Genomic DNA, 26,806 nt, shown 5'->3' with positions numbered 1-26,806 from the left:
AGGGATCAGAATCCAAGTGGTGTGCGACAGCCATTGTTAGATGGTTATTTCATACTCCCCCTTCTCAATAGACAATCGACCTTTGAATTGTTGCTTTAAATATATGCTTTATTTTTCAAGTTTCTTTCTCATTCAATTCTTGAATTCTTTTTTTTTTTTTTGAGGGACAGCTCAGAGGGATAAAAAATAAAAACCACTGATAGAATTTCTTTGAAACATACAATGATGGATTAGAGAACAAATAAAAACATAACCTATAGGATTTAAGTGGCTATCTCTTGCAGCCCAGGGAGTCCACACAAACCAAGCTATGATTACCCCAACATCATGAAATCAGCTTCTAGTGCTGCCTGGGGCCTAAGTCAGTTATTTGCAAATATATACAAGTCCTAAGAATATATAGGATGCTCATCTATTTTAAAAGGCAACCCCTAATATTGGGAACTATCTTTCATTTTCTCATGCAGTAAGCATCATAGCACAAGGTTTTTCAAATGTCAATTTTAGTACCAAACAATGCTAAACAAACAATGAAGGCCAGAAATTCTACTTGGATACAATGTCTTCTCATTAAATATTCAGTTCTTTAGATCTATGATATTTGAAACTCAGTTTTCCTAATTTTTAGAAGCTGTTAAACCACACACCTGATAGCACAGTTCTAATGACACAGCCAGCTAGACTGAGGATGTGTAAAAGATCATGGGCCCCTTCAACTCAATAACAGGCAAACTTCTAAGTTGACTTTTCTAGTATCACTTGGGAATCAGTCAGCAGAGCAAGATATTACAGGAAATCTAAGGTAGAAGGTAGAAAAACAATGGAGAAAACCAGTAACAATTTTCTATAATAACATACATTTGAAGAAATCATCTTATTGGAAATTTAATTATTAGAGTTTCTCCAAAGATACAATTTTTTTTTTCAAGAGATCATGTGGATAGAGCACCAGGGCATGTCAGAGGATCCCACGGATGGACTGTTAGAAACGTTGAGCCGTGTTAATTCAAAACTCATTGTTGTAGGATCATTAAACAGATATTATTTCTCCTAGGAAAAAGTCTAAGGAAGTGTGTGTCATGAAATGTGTTTAAGTAACCAGTTGTCACGGTGACTTAGGCAAAAGAAGCACTTAGTATCTCTAAATTGTTGCCTTATCTATGAAGTGGGCATAACATCAGACAACGGAATCAGTGTCCCTGTAATGGGCATTGCTCCTTCTTATGCATTGCAGTTCCCCCTTCCTTCTTCCTAAACAAATTTTGATTTTGATTAATTATTAAGCCAAACAATTAAATAAGCTTCAAGATCAGAACCTGAAAATTCTGGACCAATCAAAGCACTGCAATCCCTGGTAATTATTAATGGTCAGTCCAAGGTTGGTGTGTACCCTAAGAGAGCCCAACCAGACTCAGGATAAGGGCTTAGCTTCCCCTGGGGGAGAGGTCCTCTGCTGGTGGAGAGAAAAAGGAAACATGAAGTCCTTACTGTCTTGAAACAATAAAAGGAAACAGATTTAGGATAAACAGACACTGTGACCTATAGGCAAGAGACAGAGAGAACTTGGGTCCTCAATCATGCTGCTGAACTCGTGTCAACCAACCAGAGACCTCACCTCCAGTTACAGCAATAACATTTCCTTAATCCACCTTGAGTTGTTTACTGTTATTTGCACCCCAAAGCGTGCCAACTCACATAGTTCCTAATAACAGGAGGAAATAGGTCAGTGCTTTAGTTCAGAACTGAGAAAAAACAACTAGGAAATTTTTGCAGTTGATGGGACTAATGGAGATCTTCTGTTCCCCTTTAGTTCTAAGTGTAATACCAATTTCTTATAGAATAAGAATCTCCTGTTAGAAAATCACTTAACAATATACCTTGGTCACGAGAGAGTTGCTATGCCAGAGGTGTTATATCATTTGGTTTGATTACTTGTCTGCATTGGGGGAAAAGAATAAACATGGTCTAAAAAAACTGAAATTTGAATCTTTTACTATAGTAGAATCTAAAGTTTTGGTTTGTTTTTGCTGGCAGGGGAAAGGGAGGCAAAACAGGGAGAAGATCATGGGAATTAATCCACTAAAAGCATGCTATAGTTTATTGATCACTGTTCAGTGTTGTGAAGAGCAGATGAGACCGATTCAGGTTATCTGGTACCTCATTCCTCTATGATGTTAAGTTATGGGGAAAGAACTTTGTGCAAAAGATTAGTCTCTTGGCCCTAAATTCCTTAGCCATAGTTCTCTATTCCTAGGATCTAGATGTCTACATTCCGCTAAAATCCATATGCTGAAATCTAACCCTCAAGATGATATTATTAGGAGATTGGATTTGGGGGCATGGGGAGGTGATTAGCTCATAGGGAGAGAGATCTCATGAATGGGAATAGAATTCTAATAATAGAAGCCTGAGGGAGCTTGTGTGACCTTTCTACCATGTGAGGACAACCATGATGTGTTATCAGTGAACCAGAAAGGGGGCCTCACTAGACACCGAATCTTCAGGTGCCTTGATCTTAGACTTCCTGGCCTCTAGGACTCTGAGAAATAAACCTGTAATTTATAAGCCACCAGTTCATGGTACTTTGTTCAGACAACCCAAAACGACTAAGGCACCTACCCACCCTGCTGCGGTGATGAGGCCCTCAGTTCTCTCTGTACCTCAGTGGAAAATATTGGTAAGCATGACCACAAAGAGACCTGAGCCTCCTCTGGAAGCTGTGTACTGGCTCTGTCCCTTGTCAACCAATGTGTTCAACAACCTTGAGAACATGAGAGAAGGGAGTCATGACTGTGGTCTCCTGTGGGACTTCCCTGCAGAATGCCAGGAAATCCATAACAAAAAGTCCTCCCACAAACAGGACTCGCACCTGGGTTAGTGTACAACCTACAGCCCTAGTTGGCAAAGCCCTGGGCAGCTACTTGCATGGGAAACGTGAAGTAGTTAGGAAGCTGGCATCCGCCAGAGCCAATGGAACCAGCCAGGGCTTTGGTGTCTCCAAGCCTGATGAGGAGTATGGGCAGAGGGAGACCCACGAGGATCTGTAGAAAAAGTCATACTCTCACGCCAGCCAGTCAGGCAATAAGAATTGGCTGAGCAGTCCTAGAAGAGGATACTGGAATCAAAGAGGTGTTCAAAGAGATTAATTCCATCTACCTGGTTTAAAAAAAAAAAAAAAACTCAAAAGGGAAGGAAAAAACAATTACTTCTACACCTAACTCAAAACTGAATTCAGCACCAAGAGGCCTCTATGAAAGTCTGCCAAGAAAAATGGGGGAACTGATGGGCAGAACTCTCTAGACAACCAGGATTTGCCCTCAGGATGAGAGGCCAAGCAGGTCAGAGGGCAGGGATGGGGAAAGAAGATCTACTGGCCTCAGAGAAATAGCTACGTCCCTATGTCCACTGTACTTGGGCTCCTAGGTCCACCAGGTTGCTCCATAGCCCTGGAGGGAGAAGAAGTGGTATGTCACAGCGCTTCACCAGGCAGAGGGAGCTGTGCTTGTGCCTTTCTAAAGGGACATGGTTGAACTATGGGGAACAGGAGACAAACAAGCTTATGAAGAGCTTATAACCCCAAGTCAAAGAAATCACAGCCACACCAGCCTCTTCCCATGGAGAAATCAATCCTGAACCTTCCACACTAGGGAGCAAAGTCAAGAGAGCAAGGAAAGATGAGGGAAGCCTTCTTGACTGGGGGCTGGACGGAATCTGGAGCAACAAGGCACAGTGCTTTGGATTATGACGTGCAGCTCAGAGCTCGTTTTTTTTTAAGAGTTCAGACCAAAAAGAAGGTCACTAAACTGGGCTCCAAACACAAGGTTGCTGGCAGCTCCTGGCCTATAATTTGCAACAAACCAAAAGTGATTTAATGTAAGAATAAATATGACCTTGAGCAGGTGAAGGAAGACACTCTCTCCTCTCCCCCACAGGGAGCAGAGCCAGGTGAAATAGTGGAGGGCGAGAGGGAATGATACTGTCTCTTCTTATCTTCCCTTCCTTCCTGACACTCCCAAGACAAGAGCAGGGAAACTAGGCAGACTCTCTTAGGCATGCTTGGCCCCAGCTGGGAGAAGGGCATTCTTGCCCAGCAGCCTAAGGACAGGGTACAGAGTCAGGGGTCTTTGTTGGAGACAAAAGAATCCACTCTGGATAGTTGAAGCACAGGCTGCATTTATTCAGGCTCAAAGAATTGCTGGAATGTCTGAGTAAAGAAACGCTAGGCCGAGACTCCAAGAACGAAACCCAGATTTGCACAGAAATAAGCAGCCAAGGAGCTTCACCAGGGAGCTGCTACATCAGCAGCTCACTGCTTTAGCTGCCAGCCTCGTCCCCTGCTAAGATCCCTCAAGCCACATCCTCCTCTGTGCTTTGCCTCCTTCCCAAATAACTCAGTTCCCAAAAGGAATTGTATGTGACACAATTTCCTGTTACATCACATAGCTGTTCCCCAGGAGCAAGGAAGGTTAGAAATCCCAGGGGGGATAGTGAGGAAGAAATAGATTCCTGGACACACACACCATACCAAGACTGAACCACAAAGAAAAAGAAACGATATACAGCCCAATAATGAGCAACAAGATAGAACTGGTAATAAAGTCTCCCATCAAACAAAAGCCTCAGATGGCTTCACTGCTGAGTTCTACCCAATATAAAAAGAACTAATACCAATTTTTCTTAAGTTGTTCTAAGAAACTAAAGAGAGAGGAATTTCCCCAAACTCATTATACAATGTCAGCATCACCCTGATACCAAAACCAGACAAGGACACCACAAAATAGAAAGCTATAAGCCAATATCCTTGATGGGTATTAATGCAAAAATCATCAACAAAATATTGGCAATGCAAATTCAACAGCACATTGAAACAATTATTCATCATGATCAAGTGGGATTCCTCCCAGGAATTCAAGGAAGGTTTGACATACATGAATCAATAACCATGATACAACACATTAATAGAATGAAGGTTGAAAACTAGATGATCATCTATACAGATGAACATCATAAAGGTCATGTATAATAAACTAATAGCTAGCATAATGCTGAATGGGGAAAGGCTAAAACAGCTCACTATTTTCACAATAGCCAAGAAATGAAAACAACCTAAGTGTCCATCAAGTGATAAACAGACAAAAAAAAAAAATTGTGGTATATATGTATAATGGAATACCAGTCAGTCATAAAAAAAAAGAATGAAATCCTCTCAATTGCCACAACATAGATGAAACTAGAGATCATTATGTTAAATAAAATAAGTCAGGCACAGAAAGACATGTACTGTATGATTTCACTCATATTTGGAACCTAAAAATTTGATCTTATAGAATATGAGAGTAGAATAGTGGTTACTAGAGACTGGGAAGAGAAGTGAGAGGAAGGGAGAGAAAAAGGTAGATCAATGGGTGCTGAGTTACAGTTAGATGGGAGAAAGAAGTTCCGGTGTGATTTCACTATAATCGGGTAATTATGTGCTGTCAATCAAAAGCTACAAGAAAGGAGTGTGAATGTTTTTACCACAAACAAATGATAAATGTTTGAAGTCAGAGACATGTATAACATTATATACACTGTATAATGTATATCATATAGCACATGGTATCCCATTAATACATACAACTTTATGTATTTATATATCAGTTAAAAATAAATTGAAATAGAAAAAAAAATAGGTCTTGCTGCTACTGGTTTTTTGTTTGTTTGTTTGTTTTTTTTTTTTTTTGTGGTGCTGGGGATGAAATCAGGGCCTCATGCATGCTAGGCAAGAAGTCTACTCCTGAACTAGACCCCTCGCCCAACAGAGGAAGTCTTGCTCTAGTGATGGTGGTGTGGATTCTACACTGGGAAGAAGGATATTATACTCTACAGAACTTTCGAAAGTGAAGAGAATAGTAAACAAGTTTTGGCCAGCTAGGGACAACACAGTCTCTTTTCAAACCCCAAGCCCTAGAAGCAGGACACTGAATGAGAAGCGAAAACCCTTTCATCTCTGAAGATATAAAGGTTACAAGTGTTTTGTCAACATTTCAATCTTTAAGGAGTATGAAGTATTCAGATTGACAAGAGCCTTTCGACAATCACATTTCTCCTGAATTGCAACTTAATCATCTTCACTTTCCATATGTAATCAAGTACCGCTGCAGCTGTGCACACACACACCTGGGTATGACCACCGACAGCACCTTCTGCTGGCCGTCCCTCCTGCCGGGCCCGTGTTTAACATGCATAACCACGCACATAACAAGCCATCTGTCCCCCACCTCAGCATGCTACTGATTCGCTTTCTTACTTGCAATCAATGTAATACTGAGAAGCAAACCAAGTCCCTTCAAAAGAGTCGTGTTGCTTCCTTGTACACAGTTCTCAGGGCCCTTATGTGCTCTCCTTGGTCTCACAATTTATTGCCTGCTTTACTTTGCAGGTGAGTAAGAGGAAGTACAGAGAAGTGGAGTGATTTGTCTGAGGGGACTCATAAGTGACAGACTTGAAGCAACAGCCCTCAGGGCTCTTGCCCCATGTCCCTTTTTTTTCATTTAACCACCCACTGCCTCTGGCTGAAAAACTCATTTGAGATCCTGAGATCCAGCAGGAACAGAATTCAGCAAAGTAAAAGTTGGTACATACACCAAAAAAAAAAAAAAAAAAGTCGAATAATCAATTCTTACTTGTTTATAAGTGGAATACTAAGGGCCCAGCCGGCAGCAAAGTCTGGATATTTAAAAACCGTAGGATTTTCAGAAAAGGCATAATGGTGAATTACTGAAGATTCTTCATCATGTAATGCTTTTCCTAAAAACCATTCCTGTTAAATAGAAATATAAAATGTCATTTTATAGAAAGGCCATTCATGTAAAACCCAAAGCAAAGTTGTACCATTAGTTTTAATTAATTAAATATCATGGGAGATAGAGTTAACACAGATTATGGATTATGTACTTTGGCAGAATTGGAACAAAAATATAATTAAACCACTATGACAATGAATATATATATATATATATATATGGAGTTAAAGATCAGATCATCGGGATGAACAAAATGTGAGTCATCATTATACCATAAATATATAAAAGTGGTATTTTATAGAATATTCCACATAAAAATATTATGAAAGCAAAGAGAATAGTGGCTCCTATGTTTCACTAAAGTTTTCAAAGAAAGATCTGAAAGATTCTTTTGAGAATCAGGGTCTATTTTAAGCATTCATTCATTCATTCAATTAATATTTATTGAGAATCTCCAACAGGCAGCAATATAGCTTACACTATAACAGGGAGATAGGAATTAAACAAATAAATACAGCAATTGACTGGGGGCTGTCCTAGATCAAAAGGGAAATACCTTATGTAACAAATAAATGGAAATGAAATAATACCAAGGAGCCCACTCTGCAGAAATCTGAGGAAGTTAATGCAAAAGTCCCTGAGGTAAGAAAAAACTTGATGACAAAAAACATCTAGGTTGGCTAGCAGATGCTGGACTTGGGGAACATGGTATGAAAGAGACAGGCAGAAGACAGACCAGATTGGTTTTCTGAATCAGAGGAAAGGAACATAAGATTTATTCAAAGGGCAATAAAAGACTTCCACTTTTGGCCACAACAGAATAGCCTGGATTAGATCTATGTCACCATTAATAACAGGTATGAATGCTGGAGAAATAGGTAACACAAATGATTGAAGTCCTTGGAAAACAACAAAGGCAGACAGGATGTGAAGGGCTAAAATTTCACAATTGAAAAACCCATCTGTGGGAACCCAAGATTGGCCTCCTCTTTCCCACAGGAAACTTACTGACTTCTGAGCTGTGGCTAGCATGTAGCAGAAATTGCAGCTAGAAACTTCTGCAATCTTACTGGACTGAAGAGGTAAGCTTTGGCATGCAATTTTCACTCAACTACTTCAGCTGCACAAAAAAAAAAAAAAGTAAAAAAATAAGAAACAAACAGGAAGCAGAAGTGGAAAGGCTAAAAAGCTGAGCAAAGCCTTCAGCGGTCTATGGTTCTGGGAAGACCCTACCAGGATGAAACAGTGCTAAGAGTAAGGGTGATCTGTAAACAGACTTACCCAAACCAGGCCTGTGACACAGAAGAATATTATATTCTCCCAAAGAAAGTTTCTATCATCCACAGCCCCCTTAATTTTTCACATTAAATATGTAGCATTCAGTCAAAAACTAAAAGGCAGGACAAGAAATAAGGCCAAAGCAAAAACAGACAGATTAAGTGAAAAATACAGATGCACAGGTAAATTCAATTTTGTAGCTATCGAGCAAAACTTTAAACATTATTAATATGTTTAAGAAAGTAGATGAAAGGATGGAGAACCATATCAAAGAACTAGAATCTATAAACAGGAGTCAAATGGAAATACTAACACTGAATGATTCAAGGACTGAAGTTAGGAATTCAAAAGGATATTAAACACAATGGAAGAGAAGATTTGTGATCTTGAAGGCAAGTCAGTAAAGCCTGAAGTGCTTTTCTGTATTTTCCTCCTTTTGAGGCACCAAAAGGAAGAAAATACAGAAAAGCGCTTAAGGCCATATGAGGTACATTGAAAAGACAGAAAAATTCATGAAATTGGAAACCAAGGATATGAAAAGAGAGGGGAGGAAAATGAAGCAATAGTTGAATACAGGCTTAGAACTTTCTAAAACTAACAAAAGTCATCAAGCCATAGATTTAAGAATCTCTATAAATTCAAATCAGGATGAACAAAAGCAAACAACACACAAGCACTTAACGGTAAAACTATCGAAATCCAAAGATAGAGAAATTTAAAAAGCAGCTAGTGAAGAGTGTTCAAGGAAGGAGGCAAATGTGTACAACATCTATTTCAACAGAATAAAAAAAAAAAGATAAACAGTTGATTTCTCAAGTGAAATAATGGGAGGTTAAGACCATGGTACAACATCCTTAGAGTGACCAAAGACTAAAGAATGACTTCGCCCATCTAGGAAACTATACCCATGAAAATATCTTTGGTGAAATGGGAAACCACTGGAAGTTTCTGAGCAGGTAAGTGGTAAGATCTGAATCATTGAGGAGCTAGATTATTAGGATGGGGAGAACAGAAATGAGGAGAACAATTTGGAGGCTCTATCAGTGGTCAAGGCAAGAGATGGTGGTGGCTTGGACCACCGTACTAGTACTAGAGAGAAGATGGTTGACTGAGATATTCTGTAAGTAGATCCAGCTGGACAGACAAACATGGAGTTGAAGATAAAAAAGAGGAAACTATCACAAGTCCTAGGTTGTTTTTTTTTTTTTTTTAATGAGCAACTCGATAGACAGTGATGCCATTTCTGAGAACAGGAGGACTGAGCATAGAAGGGGCACTGGAGGGCATGAAAAGCTCAGTTTTGAATGTATTGAGTCTGAAGTTTCTTTAGATAAGCAGAGGTATGAAGTGGCAGGTCTGATACAGGAGTGGGGAACACCAGGTTCACTCCCTCACTTCCTTCTCACTCTGTTCCAGTGAGCCCTGATCAGGGAGGTACTCTCTGAACACCCTACAGGGACTAGGAAGCCCATTCTCAATCTCTTGTACTCCCATTCTGCTTTTTCTCCATAACACTTGTTGCCATCTGATGTATTATATATTTGCATTTTGATCACATCCTTCTCTAAAACACAGCATCACCTCCTTGGGGGCATGGATGTCATCTATTTTGTTCACTGCTATCCCTCTAGTATCTCTACCATATAATGGGCACTTAGTTGCTTTTTGTTAAATGAATGGAGAAAGCCCTGGGGACAGACTGAAGAAACTAAAACATAATAAATCAAAAGTTACCCTAAGTTCTAAAAAATTTGATGTATTTTCTTTCTGATTCAACTAATGCCACCTTATTCTATTCCTTATAAAAATATAAAAGTGGGAGGGATTAGTGCTTATGTACCCTTCAACAACTTTTAAGAGTCTTACTGTCCTTGTGGTTGTATCCCAAATAACTCCCAGAGCCCTAGTTTAAGTCATTAAGAGGTGAGAAGAATGCCCAGTAATGATCAAGGCAAATAACCTTAGCTTCAGATGGATTTCAATAGCTTTTTAAAAAGTCAATAACTTAGCTCTTTATCAAAACTATAAAACTCTTTCCAATGCTGGGAAAATTGGAAAGTTACATGTAACAAAATGAAATTAAACCCCTATCTCTCACCCTGCACAAAAATCAACTCAATGTGGATCAAAGACTTAGGCACTAGAGCAGAGACCCTGCGCCTAATAGAAGAAAACATAGGCCCAGATCTTCACCATGTCAGTTTAGGATCTGACTTCCTTAACAAGACTCCTATATTGCAAGAAGTAAAATCAAGAATCAACAAATGGGATGGATTCAAACTAAAAAGCTTCTTCTCAGCAAAGGAAACAATAACATGAAGAGTGAGTCTAAGACTGGAAGAAAATCTTTACCATATGCACCTCCAATAGAGCACTAATCTCCAGGTTATATAAAGAGCTAAAGAAAACCTAACACCAAAATAACAACAAATAACCCAATCAATAAATGGGCTAAGAAACTGAAGAGACACTTCACAGAAGAAATCCAATCGATAAACAAATACATATTCAAAATCTTTAGCAATTACAGAAATGCAAATTAAAACTATACTAAGATTTCATCTCACTCCAGTCAAAATGGCAATTATCGAGAATACAAGCAACAATAAATGTTGGCAAGGATGTGGGGGAAAAGGTACACTCATACATTGCTGGTGGGACTGCCAATTGGTGTAACCACTATGGAAAGCAGTATGGAGATTCCTCAGAAAACTTGGAATAGAACCACCATTTGACCCAGCTATCCCACGTCTCAGTTTATACCCAAAGGACTTAAAATCAGCATACTATAGTTTCGCAGCTACATTAATGCTCATAGCAGCTCAATTCACAATGGCTAAACTATGGAACTAGGTGTCCTTCAACAGATGAATGGAGTTAAAAAATGTGATATATATATGTATTATATGCTACATATAATATATAATATGTATTTTATATAAACATACATACACACATGATAGAATATTACTCAGCCTTAAAGAAGAATGAAATTATGGTATTTGCTGGTAAACGGATGGAGCTGGAGAATATCATGCTAAGCAAAATAAGCCAATCCCAAAAAATCAAAGGCCAAATATTTTCTCTGATATATGGATGTTAATTCACAATAAGAAGGTGGGGTGCTAGAGAAGAACAGAGTTACTTTAGATTAGGTAGAAGTGAGTGAAGGGAGAGGGGGGTTATAAGAATAGGAAAGATAGTAGAATGAATCAGACATTATTATCCTATGTACATATATAACTATTTGGTGGGATTCTACAACATGTACAACCAGAAGAATGAGAAATTATACTCCATCTATATATGATGTATCAAAGTGCATTCTACTGTCATATATAACTAATTAGAACAAATTTTTTTTAAAAAAGGAAAATCACCCATTTATCATACCATGCCTCTATAGCCTATAAAGAAAATAAACACCTTGGTATATTTTGGCAACCTTCTTATCAATCTTTCACTACTAAAACCTCTCATTCCAAACATAATTTTATGTAAAACATGGTCATATTTTATCTCCTAACTGTAGTGTCTAGCTATTATAAACTATGTAAGAACGTTTTTCAATATTTTTGTGCAGGCTATACACAACCTTAAGGAAGTAACTAATATAGAATCTATGGAAAGAGCCAAACCCCCTATTTTTTTCATGACTTTAATGGCTTCACAGAGAGGATAGTGATACACACTGTAGGATATTTCACCTCTATTAAAAATAAATACAAGAAGTCAACACACTTCATCAAACACACACCCATGAAAAGCATACTATGAGAAAAAGAAAGACAACAAATGAGATATGGAAAATTACAGAAACCACCTAGGAAGGCCATTTAGCAGACATCATTTAATAAAGATTTATTTTTATATTTAAAATATTATATAAACAATATAAATTTGCATTTGTAAGAATGGCTGAATGATATTAAAGGAAAATATCAGAAGCAAACAAAAGACCTGATTTCTAACACATTATATAGTTATTGTTTCAATGTGGCTTATTTGTGTCAATATCAAAGTCAGGCTTGCTTTGTGCTTTTTTTCCTAAGATTTTTAAATCTTAGGGAAAAAGAATAAAGGGGTTAAAAAAATCATATGGGTTTGAGCTCACTTTAAATTATGTAATCTTTATTCCTCAATGTTAGTTTCAAAAGAAATAAAGCATCATAGACATTTTTCTCCCCAGAGGCAGAGTTCAGAAAAGAGGGAAAAAACATCTCATTTCACCTCTGTTCTGTATTTGCTTTTCATGAACTTGTTTTGAACTTTTACATTTATCATCCCAATTTTCATTAAAAAGCACAGTGAGTCACCATCTCCTGTACAGAATTAGAGCCATAGATAATAGAAAAATAATCTTCAGGTGAACCGAACACCAGGAGGAGACTGAAACTCCTACATCCTAAGAAAGATTTGGGAGTTTTTCTCAAGTCAAAAAAAAAAAAAAGCATAAAACTTAATGAAGGATTTATATAAAACATGGCAACCAAGTACACAGATGCTGGTTAGCATCATTTCAAAAGACTGGAGGAGTTGGGTTCATAACTTTTCTCTTCTTTGAAGACTTTGTTTTTTCACCTAACAACCTTCTCATCCAATTATATCTATACCTTCCCAGAATCAAAAGCAAAAAAGAGAAACCATGTAGATCCTTCCAGCATTTAAAGATCATCAAAATCAGTGGTTTATATTACAGTAACAGACTACCCCTATATTTGAGAACTTAATCTAATGACCACCGCTGCCCTTCTTTACAACTATATCAACAAACCAAGCAGGAAGCCATAACTGGCCTTTCATTCCCCAGAAAGTCATTAAACCACATACTTTTCTGGAGTGGGCTTCCAGGTGGCGTAGGTAACTAGCGGTACCAGAAAGGGTCCAACTCTGCTTATCCCAAGTCTAAAGGATCCCAAAAAGCAACCAGGTTGCAACCTAGGCTTTTCTAAGAGAACTGAATGTGGTGCTGGGGATTGAACCCAGGGCCTAGTGCATGCAAGGCAAGCGCTCTACCAACTGAGCTATATCCCCAGTCCCTTGATTGACTCTTGACCTATGTCCAGGGCAGCCTTCTAAGCACTCTGAGCCTTTGACCACAATCTGGAAGGAAAGATGATATTTTAGAGTTTTCAGTCATTGACCCCTCCTAAATGTTCAACCCTCTGCTCAAAGCTAGGGATTAAGAGGGAAACAAGATCCTGTTGCTGTATCAAATGTACACACAAGCTCCTAGAGCTGCTTGTGTGCTCGTTCGGTGCGGACCTGGTACCTCTTTTGTGAAGCGGCAGCTGAGGAGACTCCGGCGCTCGCCATGGCCGACGAAAAGCCCAAGGAAGGAGTCAAGACTGAGAACAACGATCATATTAACTTGAAGGTGGCGGGGCAGGATGGTTCTGTGGTGCAGTTTAAGATTAAGAGGCCTCTTAGTAAACTAATGAAAGCATATTGTGAACGACAGGGTTTGTCGATGAGGCAGATCAGATTCTGATTTGACGGGCAGCCAATTAATGAAACAGACACACCTGCACAGTTGGAAATGGAGGATGAAGATACAATTGATGTGTTCCAGCAGCAGACAGGAGGTGTCTACTAAAAAGGGAACCTGCTACTTTACTCCAGAACTCTGTTCTTACAGACCAAGAATACATTCTCAATTAGAAAACTGCAATTTGGTTCCACCACATCCTGACTACTACAGTATAGTTTTCTTTATTCTTTCATTTTCCCCTTCCCCATTCCTTTATTGTACATAAAGTAACTGGTGTATGTGCACAAGCATATTGCATTTTTTTTTTAAACTAAATGGCCAATGATATGTTTTGATTGACATCAAATGGAGATGGGATGGGGAAAAATACTGGTTCTGTGAAAATATCCCCTTTCTCCATTAGTGGCATGCTCATTCAGCTCTTATCTTTATATTCCAGTAAGTTATTTTGCTCTCACTGTTTTAACAAAAAACAAAAAAACAACAAAAAAAAAAACCTGAACAACATAAAAATCCTTGCATACCTTGTTCGATTGGAGAATTTTAATGTTTTTCATTTATCATTGTAAAACCAAGGACAATTTTATAACTTTTTTGTACGTAGCTGTTACATGTAGGGCAATCTGTCTTTAAGTAGGGGTAAATTACTCTTAAAAAAGATTCCTAGATAGTTTTCCCTTCAAGTCAAGCGTCTTGTTGTTTAAATAAACTTCTTGTTTAAAATGAAAAAAAAAAAAAAAAAAACAAATGTACACACAAAATAAGACCTAAAAATACGAAAGTGGTTGTGAACTTCACTGAATCCCTCTAATGCAAGAACCATTCCTTCTCACTTCAGTCCTTCTCAAATAAGTTCCTTCTGCCTGGATATCCTCTTCTGCTAATTCCTGCTCATCCTACAGGACTTAGATGAGAGTAAGCATCCTTTGCTACCCTGACCCTCCTAGATTAGGCTCAACACCTTGTTATATGCTTCTAAGGGCCTCTCAAGCTTCTCCTTATTTTAGATCTCTTTTAACTGTAATTGATTCACTAAAGGCACCTATTCTATACCGTCCTTGTGGTCAGGATCCTTATCTGTGTTATCCTAGCTCCTGCTGTCCAGGGTGCCTAACACACTGCTGATACTCAAAAATACTTCTATATAAAATAATACATATATTTTCTGAATTATAAAAAATAAAAATAACCAATTTAAGTTTATTTCTATGGGAAACTGTTTATGAACTCTTCTGTGTGTAATTTTTTGACTCTGAAATTTTTAGCACATATAAATAGATTTTTTTCATTGGGGATGCTCACTCTATATTCCATCTCTCCATAACCCATAAGCCTCCCAGAGAATTTTTTTAACAAAGCTTCCAGATATTCACCTATTCCTTTTCACTTTAAATTGTCTTTATTAGAATTTATTACAATTATTAATTGTCTTTATTCTATTGCCTCTTAATCGAAATTAAACTTTTTCTCTGAAGCATTAGCTGGAAAGTATACACACCAGCACTGAAGTTGTACTCACCTTAGATGGATCGTATCGTCTGAGTGTTTCTAAGAGTTTGGGAATCTCTATCCTTGTCTCCTCTTCACAGAAGAAAATCCATGATGAATTGCGGCTATATGTTCCAGAAAAGCTAACAAAAAGAAATAAGTTACAGTCATCATCTGTGTAAAATGAGCTTATAGTAAGCCTTAAAACTGGTAGGTAAGGAATGGATGAAGTTCAAATAGAACGGTCGACAATAGAGGGTTTTTCCTCTCAACTCTTCTTCAACGTCTAGAGTTTCGACTTATAGTAAAGCCATACACCAATGGTCTACAGAGCAGCCAGAGTTCTTAAAGTTAATTATCTCCATAACACCACCAGTTCACAATAAAAATAATTTTCAAATATCAACTTGAAGCATTCAATCTTTTAAGAATAAAGCACATTTAAAATTAAAAGCTATGTATGAATAAGAACCAATCAAGAAATCTGTTTAATATGGTAATCATAAAAAGTAAAACTCAAATTTACTTCACTTGTTGACTGAGGAAAAACACCTTCTTAATAAGAAAACCAGGGAGCACAAAAGTGGTCAGGTTGAAATGTCAGTAATTGACATGTTGGCGTTAAATGCACCTACTGCGGTAACAGGGGGAGTATGGTCCATGCTCCTTCCTGCTTAGCCAGCTCATGAAGAAGGAGGACTGTAGGCAGCGCCTAAAAACACAGGAACGAAGAATAAATACAACTGATCAGATTCTTGACCACAGTGTTCAAAAAAAAAAAAAATGCAACTGACAAGTTCCCCTGCCCAAAAGCATAAGATACAAGTACATCTAGAGACCCAACAGGTTACTCTTCACAATGTTCTCTTCTTTCTGGTTTTCTTCAGAAGCTACTGCAAGTGAAGTATCTTGGATGAATCTAAACAACCACCCAGACACCCGACAGTGCTCAAGAAACATAAGGAGGGTCTTCAGGGACACTCAGTACTAACTGGAAAATGGCAGATTTGCAAAGGTAACTAGAAGGCAAGAGCCCAGGGGAAGCAGTCAGGATAACTCAGTTTTTTGTTTATACACAAGATAGGTAAAATGGGTTAGGTAAAACCCTGTGGCTAAACAAGAGGAAACAATATCTAATCTATTTCATGTTTTTTTAAAAAAAAAAACAACTATTTGTTTAAAGCAATTTAAAAATAACATTTAAAAGTGCTTTAAAGCACCACAGAAATGAAAAGTTGGGCCTGAATACTAGACCTATACTCCTTAATTACTCAAGCAAAAAAAGGGATAACATAATGTTGGAATCTTCAAATTTATAAATATAGAAGGAACTAAGATTCAGAAATAAGGCACAACTGTGGTTGTGGTTTACAGAAATAAATACGCATATATATGTACAGAGAGTAATGTTTTAAGGATATGGGTGTTCGCTTTGAAGGAAAGCACTATTCACTATGTTTCAAGTCATTACAAAAGCCAAGTCTTCATATCTGATATGACTACACCTCCTCTTCCAAAAAAACTTATTATATCCTGTGTTTATACGAGTTATAAGATTATGTTCCAGGTAACCATCAACACAGACATAATTTAAGAATAAATCTTAAATATTTAGTTAGTGCACCAATGTGGTTCCCACATCACTCTTCAAGTTTATATATATTTTATTACTTAAAGATAGTTTTTATCATAAATCACTGGAATCAAATATCAAATAAACCTCATTGCTTTCATTTATGTAGTATTTATTTCAACTTTAAAGTACAAATATGAAATGTAAAAACAGTAATCAAATTAAATCAGGCAAACAATATGGCACATTAGAAAAAAGCAAACTTAAAGGATAAATTAGCATTTACCCAAGAGAGTACAAGATAAATAATTCAGGCCTTTCCTACTGTCACTTCTGAATTATGCAGTAATTTTCATTGTCTTTTAAAACTTGCTATATATATACACACACACATACACACACACACACATATTCATGAAGGATTATATAAGAGCAAACATTCATGTGTAAAGAAACTAATGATATTACTATTTGCATAAAACTGAAATAATGATGAGTGGATGCTAATGTGAACTAAACAAGAAAAGAAATTTAGCAAGTACTTTTTAAAGTTTTACATAAAGATAAGTGCTAATGAGTTACAAAGTAGGAACCAAAATTATGATGAAAACTTTTTAACAGTGGAAATATCTTTATGTTAAATGGGAAAAAATAGACACGATTTCGACATTAAAACAAATTCATATATGAACAGGAACTAAAGGAACGAGAAAATGAAAATATTTGTATCAAGATGATAGAATGATGAGATATACGTTTTAAGAGTCCTTTGGAAATTACAATATAGTTAATTTTCTTTAAAAATTGAGGGACAATAAATGCAACTCAAAATGTGACTTCCAAACAAGTATGCACATCCTACTTATAGGACATGTATAATATTAACAAATATTAACTCAGATATTAACTGGCTTCCCTCTTCCACTGCAAGGCTGCTTTCCTGAGGGACACCAGGAGACAGGTTTATAAATAACTTCCCCCACCACAATAAAAATGCCACAATGGTTTCTTCAGAACAAAGGAGTCAAATCCTAGAATGAAATAACCCCTGTGGATTATTAGTGGATCAAAATCATCCCTGGCTTTGTTACCTTTTATTCACTAAAGTGTACAATGGATTTCATAAAGGCTTCTATTTGTGACCACAACAAGGGCCACTGAGGTTCTTCTCCTTGTATCTCCAAATAGATACACTTCAAAAACTTGCACACTTGTCGAGAATAGATTCCAAAGGTGTGTGAGCACTCCAAAACACAAAGTAGGTTCCACCTTCACACTCAGAATCCTAATTTTGATTTACCATAGAGTAAGCCATAGTCATCTTAAGTATAAATAAATGTTAATCTACTAATCCTCAAAAGGCCCAAGAACTTTTATTCTTCTCATACACACACACACACACACACACACACACACACACACACACACATATGGAGATGTATTAGTGCCTCTGAGATAAAAAATCAAAAAGGTCACAATTAAATCTTCTATCAGATGATCGGATCTTACTTCTTACCACTTGGAGTTAAAGTCACAGATGTTCTATATGATTGAGACCTCCTATAAAAGTGCTATGCCACCATCTTGCAACACTTTAAGCTTCAAAGCAAGTGTTTTCAATAAGTCATTGGATAGGGATGAAGAGATTTTCAAATGAAAAAAAAATCAAGGGAAGAGTAAGAAAATGTTCTATGCACATTATCGGGAGCTGTTTGGAAGATGGTAAAGGCACTCCTGTATGCAGCAATCATCTGATATCAATCTAAATGATGCCTAAGCACCAGACCTTGCTACTATTTCAAATCTAAAAGGTGATGCAAAATTCCACCCATAATGAGAAAATGTCCTAACCGTTGCAAGCATGAAAGGGCTAGAAATTAAATGATAAAATGCTAGAAATTAAATGATAAAATGTGAGCAGGTGACAGAAAAGGGAAAGCAAATGAAATGTTGATTGTAGGAATGAAAAAGTCAATGTTTGAAAATGGATTAAAACATGAATATTTAAAATATCATAGATAACTTTAATTATTTGGTACAATTGACTTTGAAACACTTTTGCCTGTGTCTGGAAAGAATTCAATGATTTAGCTGTTGATCTCTCCTTTGGTCAGGAGACAGTTTCCTAGTATTTGCAATTTGGACTTACCTTAATCTAACCTCTATGCTTAGAAGCATATGGATGTATGGACTGTCTCGTTCAGACTGAATGCTAAATTAGAAAGCAAAAGCCAATACATTTGTTAAGTATTAGGCAGAGGTTCTAAAAGACTGAATTCTATTTCAAGACTGATTCCAGTTAAACTGTAATTACAAATTCCAACTATCATATAGTTCTGAGGCACTGAACTGAGCTTTTAAAACTAACAAATAAATTATGATGAAAATTAACATCTGTTTATTATTACAGTTTCTTCCATAAGAGGTAAGTACATCTTATGAAGATAAGAGATGTGTAAAATGCTGTTTGGAACATACTGGAGACAGATTTACTAGCCATTAAAATCCAGTATTCATTTATGGTCCATTTATGGTCTTAGATTATAAGTGATGCTATAATAATACACTTTCCAGGAATCTGAGTCTACATTTAAAAATATATGTACTATTTTGCTTTTTCCAGACCCCTGTCTTACTCATTAATTGTCCTTTCCTAAAAAGAAAAATATGGCATCTTTATTTATAAATTTTACTTGACAAACTATTTACTTTGAAATACATTACTAAATACATTTTATGGCTTATATAAATCTGTCTTAACTAATCATTCATTCTCTCAGAAAAGCAGTAAAGCTTAGCATTTAAGGACCTGATTTCTGAAGATTAAGTACTTGCATCTGAATCCTAGCTTTTATTTTTTTTCTAGGCTTGTGATGTTGAAGAAGTTCCTTAACCCAGCTGTGGCTCTATCTCAATTTCTAATGAGATAACAAAATCAAATAAGTTAGTACCGGCCAAACACTTCACACATGGTAATGGTGTGAAGACTCCTACTGTTTTACAATATTTGTTGAGCAGCTACTATGTGGCCGACATTGTTCTAGGGACAAAGTGAACAGTTGTGATAAAAACAGAGTCCCTGTCCTCCTGGATCTCATGTTCTAACGAAGGAGACAAATAGTAAGTAAATAAATCTACCAGAAAAATGTCAGGGACAAATGCCATAAAGACATAAAGCCAGGTAAAGGAATAGGATGAAAGGTCACAGTTTACTGACTGACAAAGAAATCACTTCCACACATCTGCTAGGCTGATCTGCTGTGCGGGTGATTCCAGCCCCACCAGCAGTGCAGAGAAGAGGCTTTGGAGCCCATCAGAACAGACGCTGACCTGGCTCCACCACACAGGAGTGATGTGAGCATGGGAAAATCACTTAATCTATGTCTCAGCTTCCTCGCTGCAAATCGGGAAGAATAACAGTCACTCACAGTTAAATGAGCTCATGCTTGGAAACAGCAGACAACAGGGCAACAACGTGAGCATGAAATAAAAATGATGCTGATGAGAATCAATAAAAGTCGGCTTTGATTCTGACTCCACTTTCCAACTCTGTCTCCACTCCCAACTCCAGCCCCATAAACTAGATTCTTCCCCAGCTCCTCAAACTCTCCAAAGAGCTCATCCTCCTTCCTTTCATGCACTCACTCACATTCGGTGAGACCCCTGGTTCACTGCCTCCATCCATGGGAGTTCTCACAGCTGCCTTCGGGAGGACTCTTGCAGACTCTTAACTCTTTCAAGGCTTAGTTCAAATGCCATAAACCCTTGCCTTTCGAGGCAGGGGTGGAGGTGTGCTTGCCTGTGTTCTCAAGTCTGCAGGGATTTAAGCAGCAATGCAGCTGCTGGAACAGCATCTTCCCCTGATGAGAATGGGAATCCTGGAGGGAAGGCAAGTGCCATGTCCAGCACCTGGCACAGGGTGTGGCCATCTACAGTGACCCACAGCCTGGGGAGGCCACCTCTGCTGGACATCACACTCAAGGTCCCATCTGTACCTGCATGAAGCACCTGTCTCCTCTATACACTTGCATGCTCTGGCTCTTAACTTGACCCCACTGTCACCACTAGCCCCTATGTCACCACCAGAAGAGAGTTCTAAAGTGACCGTCTTCTTTGGGACCCTAGCTCCAGATTCAAAACTCCGCTTGACAACATCCAACTGACCATGCCGACCCATTGCAGGGCCTCCCCCCATGCACTCAGGGAGACAACATCTGGCCTTTGCCCCCTTAGTAGTCAAGCTCTGGCTCCCTCCAGAGTCACAAGAGGAGTCTCCAGGATAAGGAAGGGGTTCAAAGACTGGGCAGCCAAAATAGACTCATGAGTTCATAACATGGTCTTTCAAATAGCACAAAGATGTCATCATTGCTGGGCAAACCTACCTTGAGTTGCGATGTTTTATTTCCTGTGCTGCACAGAGTACACTAGGTAAAGACACATGTACAGAAGATGCTTCTAAGAATGCCAGTTGTATATGTGAAAAGCAACAGTGTTATTTTAGTGAAAGAATGTGTAAAAACAATCTGTTTGCTCCTGGGGCATCCTGCCCATGCCCTTTCACAAAGTGAATGTTTGACAGATATTTATTAAGTGAATACATGAATAAATTCTTATTCAACAGCAATATAATAAAGTATCTAGTTTAATAAAAAACTATGAATATGACTATGTAACACCTGACAATTTGTACCTCCCTACAAAGGACTTTTAGTAAGTAATTAAACATTCAATTGCTTTCATCTCAAAAGGAAAGTTTAATGATAGCCTCAAAAAGATGAGGCCATAAATCACATACATGATTCTCAAAGCTAACCTTTTAATGAAGTCCTTCACACTTTCTCCAATAAAGCAAATTTCTAAAAATAGAAAGCACCAGCCCACCTTTCTCAAGCTTCTTCACACTAATCTATTAAAGGTTTTGCCAGCTCTCCTGGCTTATTTTATGGAAATTAGGTTTTTTTTTTTTTTTTTTAGATCTAATGAGCCAAGTCTTGATGAACTCATCTCCAGAACATGGTGATTTCCAAAACTTTCCTGCGAACAAGCAAAAAAAGTATAATTTATTTGTAAGGTTGAGATTCTGCCAGATTTTAAATAAGGATTAGAGTCTCCTTGCAATAGAAGGCAACAAAATTAGAAATGTCTGTTCCCTTCAAAAGTTATATACTTAGGGGTAGGGAGGATGGAGAGGTTTCTAAGCAGCTATGTTAGCTCCATTTGTCCTAAAGCTGAACAGGTCATCTAATATTTGTTCCTCATTCCCTGCCTTCCCTCCGCCCCCCGTCCCCCCAATAAACTTTTAATCATCTCCCACTTTTGGAATTATTTTATGTTTTTGGCAAATTGCCTTTAAAAAAAAACAGAAATATAGAGCTGGAGCTGGAGCTCATGTTAGCATGCTTACCTAGGATATTTGAGGTCCTGGGTTCAATCTTCAGCACCACATAAAAAGATAAATAAATAAAACAAAGGCATTGTGTCCATCTACAACTAAAATAAAAATTTTAAAAAAAACAGAAACATAATGTATCCATGGTTCTGCCCATTTCCCCAGTCCTACCTTAATTCCACACTCTGTCCTCTGCCTCTAACTCCTCATTCCGCAGGGCCTTACCTCCCTGTCCCCAAGCAATTCCCTGACCACACACGACCTTCAACTTGTGCTAAGGTCAAAGTTTCCATTTCAGACTCTTCAAAGGGTGCCTGGATTGCTGTTTTACTAGTGCCTACCCCAAACAACACAATTAAGCCCTTCATTTTCTTCCCTTTATTATTCCCAATTTAATCTTATTGGGAAATTCCTTTGGAGTACAATAATGGGTTTTGATAATTTTAGGCAGGTGATTCATATACTTCTGAAGCTCTAGGAAAGGTTATTTCAGTGTAGGATAAGAAGGAAAAACTAAAGAGTCGCAGATGACAGCCTTTCTTTCCACCCTAACGAAAATTCAAGACACTCCAAAGAGTCGTCCCCCAAGACTGAGCTGTTTTCTCCTATTTCATGTAACAAAAAATAAGAGCTGACACCTAAACATCCCTTCAGGAAGGATTCTGTTACACTCAAAACATAGAAGTCAAATCATAATTGGCACACAGATGCTGTTCACATAATAAGACATTTAAAACAAAATAAATCCAAGTGCCTGACTTATTAGAAGAGTGTCCCACAAACTCTGCTGACAGATTTCACCTCCAATTTGCTTTTTGACTGTGTATCTCTTAAAATGATCAATCTATAAAATTTCACATTACCCTGTCATCTGTAATGGGGGGGGGGGGGAGAACTCAGGAACCAGAAGAATGAGAAATTATACTCCATTTATGTGGGATGTGTCAAAATGCATTCTACTGTCATGTATAAATAATTAGAGAAAAAAAACATAAAATTTTTTTAAAAAGAACTCAGGGAAAAAATGGCACTTCTTCAAAATCTCTCTTCCTCTATCTGAAGACTTGCATTTGGGAACCCCCTATTCATCAGCCACACGCCCCATCTTCTCAACCTTCTTTTTCCTTCATGGTAAACTAAAAGGATCACTAGTGCTCCAAACACATACTTTGTGCATACAAAGTCTGCAAAAATTTTATAGTAAAAAGACTTGAGAAGACAATCCATGAGGCTCTCGACAATTGTGATATCTATTTGAAGCCAAGATGTACACCACTGTGTCAAGACGTGAGTTAGTATCATGTGAATTATGCATGTGAAACCAGGCAAGTGGTGCCTGCACAAACTCCAGTCTCCATTGGCATCCCAAAAGTTGACCTCCACAGCAACTCAGGTCTTCACCTTCCAGAACTACATTCTAATTTTTCCTTTTCTTTGATTTCACCAAAGTCTTCTCTTTATCCTTTCTGGCTTCACATGCACAATTAGCATGATATCAACTCATATTTTTACAAAATGTTACACTTCTTAAGTGGCTTCAGATATGTATCAGAATTCCCAAGGACCCTGTGTATTATCTACAGGTGTTCTTTTACTATAGACAAAAGTGCCTAATACAACTACCAATGCTCAATTACCAATTATTGATTAAATACGTTAGTACACTTATTCTGTACTTCTAATTTCCATGTAAGAAAACCTCACTTATGGTATGAAAAATGTACCATCTTATAAGTAATTCACACAACTGAAATATCCTTTCTAAATTCCTTTTTAAGCCTTTGTACCACAGTTATCTAGAAAAGCCTTCTCCATGTAGAATAATAGTCAATAAAGTCTGCTGACTTAATGACTAGAAAAAATTACAAAAACACGTAACATGTAAACTTCAAGTGACTGCATTACAAGCTTCAAAACTGGAGATGGGAATGACAACCCATAAGGACCCAAACTATCTCAGAAAATGAGGAAAAGTTTCACCCCTCTTGTAACAACAAAAAATACAGATTAAATTTCAGATAGAATGTTAGTTTAGGCTCCTGTTTTGGGTTTTTTTTTTTGTTTTTGGTTTTTTGGTCTTTTTTGTTCCCACTGTAATGATGAAAAATGTTTGTGTTTATAATAAGACTGCATTTTAGCACCTTCAGGCAAAATAGGCACAGGTAATGACTTGCCAAAGCAAAGAGAATATCTAGAAGCAGATGCATAATCACAGAATCCATTAAATTTTTGCACCTTAATTTTTTGGCAGACTTTCTAGTCAAGTGCAACCTGACAGGAGTAATGAATAAATAAACAGCAGTTCTAGACATCTGGTATTGTGGGAGGCATAGATATTTTGAGCTATCAAATAAATATGCAAATGGTTAAAATTAACTACTGATTTCCCCCCCCCCTCACCCAGCAACATTTGTGAATGCTCACAATGGGCAAATCTAAGGAGAAACCAAAATTTGCAATCTGAAGGCTTCCTAATTCAGGAGCCTGTGACAGGAGGGCCCCATACATCTCACACATTAGTACAGCACACACTGCCACACCCTGTGGTCCTCCCTGGAAGAGATAGTATCTGCCTCTTAGATTTCCCTTATCCCAGCTTCCACAGCAGACTGGGCTGTCAATTCTTTCTCAAGAGCATATCAATTTCTTGAAAAAGGTCCCAGTTAAACCTCAATTAGGGGGCCATTCTGTCTCTTTAAGATGATACTGCACGCCCCCGCCCCCACACCAACCTATGCATTTCAGCATTTATTTCTCACAAGTTGATATTGTTTCTCTATCTTCATGCAGTTCCATGGCAGGACATATCATCATTGCCCCCCAGAATTGTCTGCTTGTCCTATGTTAACTGTCAACAATTTTTAGATCTCTAAAATGCTATTCGTGGAATAAACTAGAATTTTTTTTAAAAAAAAATTTGTAGTTATGTCTGGACAGAATGCCTTTATTTTATTTGTTTATTTTTTATGTGGTGCTTAGGATCAGACCCAGTGCCTCACACATGCAAGGCAAGCACTCTACCACTGAGCTACTAGACTAGAAAACTAGACTTTTCATCACATGATAAAAATCTCTACAAAGAGAAAAAAATGATGGAGTATCAAGTATAGTTTCAAATTTTAAAATCTTGCTGGCCATTTTAACTTCCTAAAGACTTGATCCAAATATGAAACTACCTAGGCCTTGACAGTACACTCAGCATGTTTTGAATGAATTAAATCCCAGCGCTCAAATTTGTGATAACTAGTACTCATAGCTGACTTCCATGCAAGCAAAGAATTTTGAAATAACAACAGACTATCTTGTAATTAGAGGGAGGGTTCCTTATCCCTTTAGTATAGACTGTTTACTATCACAAAAATTAAATGTTGGAGGGGGTCGCTTAATGATAATACTTAATTACACGTCTTTAAAAGTAATATCAATATCGCCACCTAGTGGCCATCTAAGTCCCCTAACTCAACAGGTTGTCCAAGCTGCAAAGTGTAAATATAAATAAAAGACAATATAGTGCACGCATACCAAAACTGAGTAGAAGCATCAAATAAAGTATAAGAAAAATACTTTGAGGAATGAAGTTTTTCCTGAGTTTTGAAAGCTGAGAAAAATGCATCCATGTAAATACAGTTTCTAACACTGTACGTTTGACATTCTACTAGGTGCCATGGGAAATATGAAGGCAGTTTGCTGTCTGAAGGCAGGACAGATGCACAGTATCAAGTTAACCATGAGGGAGTCCTTGAAAAATGTCAAAGGGCACCCCAGAAACCAGGTGTCAGAAGATAAAATTTTCCATTATGGTACGCTGGGGTTACCAGCAACAACATAGTCTGTCAAAATAAAATAATAATATTGGACATTTTTTAAAAAGGATATTTAGACATTCATTATAACACAAGTGAGCCTTGAAGACAATATTAAGTGAAATAAACCCATTACTAAAGGGCAAATACTGTATGGCTCCATCATGTGAAGGACCCAGAGTATCCAAACTCACAGAGACAGGAAGTAGAATGGTGGTGGTCAAGGGGTGTGGGAAAGAGAAATAGGCAGTTGTGGCAGGATGAAAAGTTCTGAAGATGGGTTGCCAACCTGAATGTACTTGACACTACCAAACTGCACACTTAAGGGTTTGATTTTGTGATAGGTGCTTTTGAACCACAATTAAAGATTAGAATGGAGATAATAATGACAGTATCATGAGCCAGCTATAACACACTGGTTTGTGATGCTTCCTGAGGTAAGCGCACAGGCAGGAGTCCCAGGAGAAAGCCCTGTAAGATGGGCAGCTTGAGATGCTCTAAGAGGCCTCTCTGGAGAACATCACAGGACTGGACACTATTTGAAAGAATGAACCTGGGGTTCCCTGCATCACACTTCACCCTTCTCTCTGCACCTCTCTGTCCACCCCTCAGCCTTCCTAGAGGGATGCCCTTGATCTACCTGGCCCCTAAACACCCGTCTTCCCTAGGGTCCACTGCCCTTCCAGCTTCCAGATCCCAGCCCTATGTGCTGCTTTATAAAGCTCAAGTTCACCAGCTCCTGGCAAAGCCTTTTTCATGAGCTTCAAACAAATACCCAGCCTCTGGCCACTGACAATACCATTGAGGATGTGACCTCTGTAAACACGCAGTCAGCTTCCCCTGCTGAACCTGGAAAGAGCCATCCTCGGCCTCACCTAGTAGCACTACCTCACCTGAGTCCTAGTTGGAAGCAATCCTTCCTTCTCCTCTAGCCCATGCCTAAATCCTACCATCTGGCCCATAAACCTCCATATCACCCCCTGTGCAGATCCAGTGCTT

The 26,806-nt window shown here is 38.0% G+C and overlaps 2 protein-coding genes across 2 annotated transcripts in view; one reads left to right on the top strand and one right to left on the bottom strand.

Moving 5' to 3' along the window:
• B3GLCT (beta 3-glucosyltransferase) overlaps positions 1-26,806 on the bottom strand; it is a 110,048-nt gene that overhangs the window by 45,010 nt on the left and 38,232 nt on the right. Inside the window, exons 5-7 of the mRNA XM_081280432.1 lie at positions 15,678-15,754; positions 15,074-15,185; positions 6,666-6,802 (exon numbers count right to left, since the gene is read on the bottom strand). Of these exons, the coding sequence (XP_081136558.1) occupies positions 6,666-6,802; positions 15,074-15,185; positions 15,678-15,754 (326 nt within the window). The remainder of the gene's footprint in view (positions 1-6,665; positions 6,803-15,073; positions 15,186-15,677; positions 15,755-26,806) is intronic.
• LOC308651782 (small ubiquitin-related modifier 2-like) lies at positions 13,298-14,284 on the top strand. The gene has a single exon (XM_081299276.1). The coding sequence runs from the start codon at positions 13,378-13,380 to the stop codon at positions 13,552-13,554; it is 177 nt and encodes a 58-aa protein (XP_081155402.1). The 5' UTR covers positions 13,298-13,377; the 3' UTR covers positions 13,555-14,284.

The sequence above is a fragment of the Spermophilus citellus genome (assembly GCF_964194105.1).
Source record: "Spermophilus citellus genome assembly, chromosome: 1".
NCBI classification, from domain to species: domain Eukaryota; kingdom Metazoa; phylum Chordata; class Mammalia; order Rodentia; family Sciuridae; genus Spermophilus; species Spermophilus citellus.
The sequence above is the reverse complement of the archived record's forward strand: the minus strand, read 5'-3'. Positions and strand labels throughout refer to the sequence as shown.

Bases quoted from the DNA above. Each gene is read 5' to 3' on its own strand.
- LOC308651782 (XM_081299276.1), top strand. From the start codon at position 13,378: ATGGCCGACGAAAAGCCCAAGGAAGGAGTCAAGACTGAGAACAACGAT.